The 8,972-nt window shown below is 37.8% G+C and overlaps 2 protein-coding genes across 3 annotated transcripts in view; one reads left to right on the forward strand and one right to left on the reverse strand.

Moving 5' to 3' along the window:
• Nucleotides 1–1,428, forward strand: part of spef1 (sperm flagellar 1) — a 5,611-nt gene extending 4,183 nt beyond the window's left edge. The window contains exons 8-9 of one of the 2 annotated variants that reach the window (XR_004335875.1): nucleotides 197–347; nucleotides 1,194–1,428. Coding sequence is in view for 1 of the 2 variants with exons in the window: in XM_032541155.1 (XP_032397046.1) it covers nucleotides 197–201 (5 nt within the window). In the remaining variant the exon portion in view is untranslated. Of the gene's footprint in view, nucleotides 1–196; nucleotides 618–1,193 lie in introns of those variants that run through there. The other variant, XM_032541155.1, reaches the window with a different exon arrangement.
• A 1,101-nt stretch (nucleotides 1,429–2,529) lies between these two features.
• erlin1 (ER lipid raft associated 1) overlaps nucleotides 2,530–8,972 on the reverse strand; it is a gene marked incomplete at its 5' end in the record, with an annotated part of 8,303 nt that continues 1,860 nt past the window's right edge. The window contains 10 exon segments of the mRNA XM_032541154.1: nucleotides 2,530–4,985; nucleotides 5,401–5,480; nucleotides 5,598–5,687; nucleotides 5,847–5,938; nucleotides 6,081–6,139; nucleotides 6,835–6,908; nucleotides 7,058–7,183; nucleotides 7,289–7,350; nucleotides 7,437–7,483; nucleotides 8,308–8,389. Of these exon segments, the coding sequence (XP_032397045.1) occupies nucleotides 4,812–4,985; nucleotides 5,401–5,480; nucleotides 5,598–5,687; nucleotides 5,847–5,938; nucleotides 6,081–6,139; nucleotides 6,835–6,908; nucleotides 7,058–7,183; nucleotides 7,289–7,350; nucleotides 7,437–7,483; nucleotides 8,308–8,389 (886 nt within the window). The 3' untranslated portion in view covers nucleotides 2,530–4,811.

An 8,972-nucleotide genomic window follows, 5' to 3' on the forward strand; every position in this document is an offset into this window, starting at 1 on the left:
AATAATTACTTCATTTTCCACTGTTTCAAGCGTTTCAAGATGTCCAAATATAGTAAACTAAAGCTGACACAGATGTTCTTTTTATTTAAATATAAAGTTTACTTCCTTTTTGTGTATATCACGTCATCCCAGTGAGATGGGGTTGAGCAGGTTTCTCCAAAATAGTCAGTGTTTGTCTGTCCCTGTGTTGGTGTAGAATAAGAAGAGACAGGAGACCTTCTGAGCAGCATGAGGAGCAGCTGATCTTCTCCAGCTAGCTGCTGCTGTGACCGAGTTCTGTCGAGTTAATCACCTTCACACCACCAAATCAGTCGCCATTATCAGGCTTACAGAAATCAAACAGTGAGGTACAAATCTTACATTTTTTTAATGTTGGTTTTTAAAACGTATATCTCCAACCTAAGTGGCTAGTTGGCAAGTTAACCACTGGAATTCTAGCCAGTCAACACATGCTAGCGTTAGTCAGAACAACTTATTTCTGTTTTTTCTCTACTGGGCCATTTACTCTAACAGAACTTTAAGTTCATGTAGTTTATTCACAAGACATATTTGTACTTAGACTCCTGTCTTATAACCAACTGCAAACCAGTCCTCTTTTGTGGTGCAGTTTATACTCCAGTATGTTAAATAAAAGTGGATAGTGACACTTCATTAATACTACACTTCTTTAATTTTGGACTCTCTGGCTCTCAGTCTCCTCAAAGCTCAGCACGGTCCACACAGCTTGCTATGAGTCAACAACACAAACTGAGGGGTCGAGTAGTAGTGCTACTTTTGATGAGTAAACTGACATCACTGAGTAATCTGTAAAAATGATGTAGGGCCCCTTTAATGGCTGACTAATCATTCACAACAGAAGAATAAAGAAGAACAAAGCACCAATAGATTGATCAAAACATTCACATATTTCATATTCATATTAACACATATGCAACACAGAATTAGATTTTGAGCCTACATTTTACAGATGACTCGAGGAATGACTGCACCTCAAAATGTAGAGGATCATAAGTAAAAGACCTTAGAAGGAAAAGGAAAGTGCTTAGAAATAGCAACGCTAATGCTCTTTGTATGAGGTTTTGTAGTACACACACACAAACAGGATAGGAATGTGAGAGAAAACTGCAGAACAGAGCAGCTACTGATGGAAATGACTGCAGCTGATGAATCATATTCTGCTGTTTGGGGAGTAGATTTACCGGCCTACACTCAGAATGAAGGACCACGCCCTTGTATCTCTGAGGGATGGATCTAGGGAAGAGTCGAGGCTAGAAGGATCATGCAGGATTTGATGATCAGGGACAAAAGGAAGGAAAGAGAAGCGCTGGCACATGCAGGAAGCAGAAAAACCTGACATTGACACCACTTCCTGAGAGGGTGAGGTCTTTAAATTGGCTGTGCACCCCTGACACCAAATCCAAAAATAAAATAAAAAGAGTTCAGACAACCACAAAAAAAACCCTCACTTGAGTAAACAAGATGACGACACATGAAGTTCATTCACACTCACAGATAGAGTTTATGGCGGTATTTCTCACAAATTCTGACATCATGAAAACTAGATCTGTGGTCAGACTATCACTAAACATCCTTCTTCAGAAAGCAAAGACTGATGGTTTGGCTGGGACAGGATATGAAATGACTAAGGTCATAAGAGGAAGCTATCCTTCATCTGGTCATCCAGGCAGTGGTCACACTCACTCACTTAGTCACTCTCTTAGGATGACCATTTTACAGACTCGACAAACACATCTGTTTTTGTAATATTTAAACACATCATGTAGGTCATAACTAAAGGAACTGTGATAGTGTATGTATATTCAGTACATGTTTACTGAATCATCCTATCGCCTCAACCAACCAGATATCTAAATGACTGACTAGCCAACACATGCACATTGTATGAACTCCACTTTTTTCTAAATGACAGTGATTCAATATGGGCTCAAATATGATTTTAAGCTTTAGAGGCAATATTCAAAAATAATTTATCACCATTTGTAAACCTGTGAAGAACTTCTAAACCAGAAATATACATTTGTGAATGTATAGAAAACATTTGTTGTCTCTACAGTCAAAACCAGGGCCAAAATACAAAGTTGTAGCATGCGTAGTTTAAGTGTCCCACAAAGTATGGGATCTTTAAGTTTCACAGTTTCTCCTTTAAGTCTGTACTCAGAAAATAATGTTTTCCTCATTCTTCAAGTAACTTTACGGTTGATTACATTTGGACAATTTTTTTTTGACATTCTCAATTATTTTTTTTTAAACCAACAAACTTGCCTTTCTCATTAAGTATTTACATTTCTGTAAACATAATGCATGCTTACTATCTTAGTGACCCCTATTTGTGCCCATATTAAACTGATCTTATTTGTCTTTCAACATCACCATTTGGTAGCAATCTGGCTCAGGGATTGAATCAGAGCATTTAGAATTGAACATGGAGTTAGCTCTCCTCCTGTTGGCATCCAAGTGTACTACACAATGCCCAAACACACACAAAGCAACACAATTGGAGAAGATAGGTACCAAAATAGGTTTTATTTTACATAAGAACATTGTCAAAACTTGAAAACATTTTTGCATATAAACCTTTTAAAACAAGGAGACAATGTTAGATTTCACAGATTGTACAAAATAGACAAAAAAAATCATTTTAATGAGTGATTCATACCCCTCTTTTGCATCTTTATTTAATACCACCACCCAAGCAAATGCACAGTGCATCCTTTAACTGCCCTTCATAGGTCAAGTAAACATCACAACATCCTCCAAACACTAGTAGTGTCCACTGCTAGTTCTGTCTTTCTCAGCTAGAGTCGATGATGAGGATACGGTTCAGTCTGTACATCCAAGCTCCTAAGAATTCTCACAGTTAAGTTCAAATGAGAATCACTGAAACTTTAAGTCTGGGGTAACCCATTAATTAAGGCTTGCATTTTGAATAGTGGAAGTAGTATGTAGTACAGCTGAGCAAAATCCAAAAGCTTAAACATATAATAAAAACTAGCACCAACTTGCATCTTATTTAAACCCAAGCTCTATTAACATTCATCTTTTATTAGAGCAAAACTTGTTGTGTTGTACTGGAACTCATATCGTCACATAAAACTGATCAAAAGCTAAACAAATTCTCACGTATTTAAATTAATACTGTGATTAGGAGCTGTGTGTTGCCATTACAATTAGCTTGTTTAGCAAAATTTAAAAAATTTGCAGTCCATCAAATCTTAAATTACAGAAAAATGTAAACATTGACCGTGGAAAGAAGCTTTTGTTTATACTATTTCTACTTTGAAAGACCAACATGCTAATTATATTAAATGTCACAGACACCCACTGTAAATAGGTCGTGCAATAAAATAGTGACAGTGCACTAAGAATGTCACCCTAAATATTTGCATAAGACAGTTTGATTCTAGTGAAAAGGAAATCAAATGTTCTTGTTTCACTAATCCAACTTGTCTAGCAGAATTCAATCAACAGATTTTACATTTTTTCTTACTTTTCAAAATTGTCAATGATGACTTTAAAGGGTTTAAGCTCTGTCCAACATTGAGCAGCTTTTTTTATTAAAATAAAAGTCAATTTCCTGAGAATTTACATTTTACATCTGAATAAGCTGTATATCAATAGAGTTGGCAGACATCGCAGGCACTACTAATCTGAATCAAACCACTTCACATTTCCACATGCATGGCCCTGATAATCAAAACCAGATCAAGGATATTATAAAGATGTACAAATAACGACTTTCTCTTGTGGCACTACCATAACTGCCTTATTGTTACGCTCCCATATGAATTAACTTTTTGTCATTAATGAATTTATGTTGGCTTTTAGAAAAGGAAATCTGACTTTCTATTGGCAGCACTAAAGCCTTTTTCCTCACAGTAAATGCCACAGCAGCTCTAGTGCAGCATCTCGAGTCTCCCCGGGGTGGCTGCACTCTCAACCACAACTAATTACAGCAAACGACCACCAAGGTTACAGAAAATAAACTACATTACTACCAATCTGACACCACTGTATATTAACTATAGAAACTGGGAACACCCAATGACTACCCTCCCACGTCAAAGACTAGTCAGGCTTCTTGTTTCTAGAACGCTAACGTTTAAAAAAAGTCATTCACATATCACTTTTCATCCACAAGCAGCATTTGAATTGAGGTGTGATCAAACAGTCCTCACACTGACTCATGTTGAGAGAGCAGAGCCAACTAGTGATTTAGTGTAAGAGAAGATGGCACAGATGACCTACCCACATTACACACTTACACAAACCCTAACCACTTTTAATTAGTGTCACCTGTTAAATTCCAGTTCAGCTCAACCAGAAATTAATTCTCAAAAATTTCATTTCATCACAAATCACTCCCCTGGCATACAAAAACAAAATGAATGCAGATCCAACAGCAAAGTTAAACACTGCGCTGATTGCAAGCACACATAAATTAGGGCGACTTCTTGCCATCGCCTTCCCAGGCATAAGCATTTATTATGCTCTTCATTTTTGACTATGGCATCATTCTCATTCCTAAAACTGTTACCCCCCCACCCACACAAAAGAGTGGAAGTCACAAAAAAAATTCCCTTTTGTCTTGCCTTTCCTAGCTCTCACTTCTGCTTGTCCTTACATTTTCCCACTTGTTCTTTGCCATTTAGATTTAAGACTAAAATGCGTTATTAACCAAACTAGCTGCAAAGCTATCCCACCCACCATCATTAGTTCAGTGCTCTCCATCTCATAGACAAGACAAGTCCTCATCAGGTTCTCCTGTCCTGTGCAGAGGCAGAGCTTTGGACTCACTCTGGCTTCACTTGTTGAGCATTGGGCAGATTAGGGGAGCGCACAGATTTAGGGGGGTTGTTGGTTCCCTCTACAAACATGTTAGGGATGTCCTGGCCAAAGTAGATCTTACTGTTAGCTGCTATGGCCTGGTACTTCATCAGCTCCAGGTACTCTGGCGTTAACTTCACCTGTAAACAGTCAGACAACAGTGTTTGGAGGATTAGATTAGGGTTGACTTCTTATCAATGTTCATGACAATACTTGTATTAATCTGACCTGACAATATACAGCATGGCTAAAATTGAATACAACATTGTTGCTGGCTCAACTGTGGAGGATTTGGTTCCAAAAAAGGAAGTGAATTCAGTAGTGTGGAGGTGGTTGACAATATCAATGTTCAGAGAGAAGAACTGAGGCGCTAAAGCACACAAGAATAGTCACATACTCCGACACAGTAACTACACTGACCATAAACTATTGTAAAACTAATTATATTGTAGTGATCGTAAAGACACCTCCTAATATCGTAACATTGTTTTAAGGCCATTAGATTAAATGTGGTGTTTATGTATTCAAATATGTCAACAGCATTTTTTTTTTCACCTTGTTTGCTTCGGCTAGCTTGGCAGCAGTGTAATATTCTGCATCAGCCTTAGCCCTCTCCTTTGCCAGGAAGGCAGAATCTGAAACAAAGAGGCCGTGCTGAATGAGGCAGACACTTGACAGACCAGTTCGCCAGTCACCAACCACATACACACAAATCTATCTCACAGAAGAGAACTGAAAGCAGTGAGGCTAACCTTCTATTTCAGAGATCCTCTTCTCTGTCTCTTTCTCCATCACCAACTGTTGGAAGTGGATCTCTGCTACCTGGGCCACTTTCTGAGCCTCTATGGGACAGAAAAACATGTGAGCTGTAACAGCTGTACATAAGGTTGAGGGTTACACATGAGTGACTGAATGAAGAAAGAAGCTAAAATTATAATGACCATCATGCAAATAAAAACCTAGCTGGCTCATTTACAGTAAAAAAAAAACATCACATTTACCAATAATGGCCCTCTTCCTTTCAGTCTCTGCTTCCTTTTCCACCACCCTCTGAGTCTGAGCCGTGACTAATAGACGAGTCTTCTCTGCTTCCCTTCACATACAACACACATACACACAAAGCAAGGTTCATGTAAATATTTTCCTTTCTGTGTGGTCTTACATGAACTGAGTGGTCGGGTAACAAAATTTGAACCATGCACTAAGACTGTGTTAGTACCGATTTACAAACTCACATGAGTTCAAAGTTCCTCCTGATAGACTCGGGGATCTTTGGCTTGGTAACACGGACTGCCTTCATCACGATATCCAAACAGTGCAGACAAAAAACGAGGGAGAAAAAATGTTTACACTTTGCTCGCAATCAATCTGCCAAAAAGGTTTTACAGAGAGCTGTTATCAGGATAGTTAGGCTTTTCAAGTTCTAATTGGTCTGCTGGTAGCTGTTCAGAACGTGAAAGATGTTTTCATTTTACCTAATGTCATAAGAACAGTAGCAGAGTGTAAATTGGCATTGGCTCACAGCTCAAGCTAGGTGTATAGGCTAATTATTAGCACAGGAGGTTCAAGGCAGTGGGTAAGTTTGGAATTATAGTTTAGCGTCAGATTTTACCATTTGATAACACCCCAACAATACTGGACTGATCGTACATAAAATCATATTGTGCTATAGCTATATTACCTGCAGTAACCATGTTCCTATTCTTTCATTTACTTTACTTAAAAGTGGGCAACACACATTATACAGTACAACTGAAGTTAGAGCCACGTAACTTATATTCCACATTGTCTCGTTAGGAGACTACTGCAAATACGATATGCAATCCCTGTTTACATTCTTTCTTTCACTGTGAAGGGCGATCGCACAAAGCAGAAGGTTTGCAGTGTAAATAGCTAGATGTGTGATAAGGAAAAGCAAGCCAGATTTTTCAGCCTCCACTGTGACATGAATTACTATGCCCCGTAGGTTATATGTATGTGTTCAAATACCTGTATTGTAAGTCCAGGTGCCATAACGTTAAGATCTTTCTGCAAAGCAGTCTTCATGTTCTCATCTATAATGTCTGCAAGACAACAACAAAAACAGAAGCTGTTAGAATACACAACATGCCGTGTGTTTCACATGTTAGGAATTTCAAGAATGAACGCACAGGACAGGTTGCATTCTATTGTATTAAAATGAAGCAAAACATTTTTACATGCGCGGACTTACCAAATAAGTCAATGTAGACCTCCTGTAGTGTGTGTACACTGCAGAACTGGTTGAGTTCATGGTGAATCTTGTTGAAAATAAGAGTTTTGTCGTAATCCGCCGTGTAGTTCCTCACAGTGTCCACCACTGCAAAGAAATGAACAAAGACAACAGTTGTAATGCCAAGCCGCTGGCTGGGTTAATGTGTCGATCATAAACTTTTGCAGAGACGGAAATTAGAACGTGTTGTACCTGCTGAAGGGACCAGCATGTTAACAACTTCTATTCTGTCAAAATAGATCATCACACCACCACTATGAAGAAAAGAAAATCTGTTAAATACATAACCATTTTCATGGATGGAACACTGTAACAGCTACATCAATAACCCCAGTCTGACCTTGTTCCACAGGGCACGTTCTTGATCTCATCAGTTTGGAGAGTAGTCTGCAACACAAAAATTAAATTACAATCATATGATAATGATGAAGATTATTTTCCTACACAGGCCCTTTTATAAACATTAATCTGGATTTAACATGTGACATAAGATTTTTTTCAAAGTTGTATGTTTCTAGTTCAGGAATTTCAACGGCGCAGTCACTGTTCTGATGGTCCCAGCCAATGAGAATCCAAAAAAAATGAGCTAGTCACATCCTTGCTATTATTTTATTACTATTATAGGTTTGCCCAAATAACATAAAAGGTTGGTCAAAAGGATCTCTGTAGCAAAAGCTGTAAAAACAAATATTTGTATTTAATTATATCTAGTTGTCACACTAAATGTTATCGCTTTATTGGAATTTTGTAATTATTCATTATAATGTTAATATAATGTAATAGAAAACATGTTTATTCTTAAAGGCCCCATGGCATGAAACAACCCAACCCCCTCCCCTCAAAAGCTACAGACTCAGAAATGGCACATACTAAGGAAAGCTCATTGTGGGACTGGCTCTAGTGGCTGTAATTCTGCACCTAGGCTAAATTTTGTGAAAGAGACTTCCGATATGGTATTAGGGGACCACTAAGGTCTTTATAAAAGCATCCAAAGAGCACCATGTCATGGGACCTTTAAAACAAAGCACAACAAATAGTGTGTGAACATGCCACTGCATCCATGGTTGAAGGGCAACTGTTTGCATGCTGCAACCGATTTATTTATAGAAGATCCAATTCTGGTTTTCATGTATCAGCACCTTCTGGTTGACTCTAACATTGCACTTGCCTCTGCTAACAGGCCAGGTTTCAGGGCTGAAAGGTAGGTTTACCTGCACCGATCTGTAGGTGGTAATGAAAGGCAGCATGATGTGATATCCAGGACCGTTGGGAGAAGTCAGCAATGCCCCACCCCTGAAACAAAGCCAAACTAATTATTTGGTCTGACTTCCAAATATCAGATCATCTAGTGGTTAAATTAGAAGAGTGTGGACAAACAAATAAAAGGGTGGACAAAAGAAAAATACTTAAAGGTGTTCATTCTTGTTTAACAGTATTTATGAGGGTATAGCTGTGTTTAAGTTGAATAATGTTGCAACATATTACAGGTTGTTCCTGTTATTTTTTAATGAACACTGACAACAATTAGGGTTTAATATATGTCCCATATTTAATAATGTAGTTGTTAAGTTCTATTCAATTAAATTTCCCCTAAGGTCTAAATGCTCTGCAGGGATTAGTAAAATGTTATTTTAAGATAAGATAGACGCTATTAATCCCACACTGGGGAACTTCCTGTGCTACAGCAGCTCAAAAGACAAAAAAAAAGAAATCAGAATAACACAAATATACATTAAATAGACATAGGAAATAAAATATACAAAAAAATAATTATAAGAAATAGAAAAAATAGAATTAGTTATAATGAGAGTAATGATACTAACATATGTACACAATAAACACCCTTATATCAACAAACAGTGTGTGTGTACACACA

The sequence above is a fragment of the Etheostoma spectabile genome, chromosome 17 (genome assembly GCF_008692095.1).
Source record: "Etheostoma spectabile isolate EspeVRDwgs_2016 chromosome 17, UIUC_Espe_1.0, whole genome shotgun sequence".
Lineage (NCBI taxonomy): Eukaryota > Metazoa > Chordata > Actinopteri > Perciformes > Percidae > Etheostoma > Etheostoma spectabile.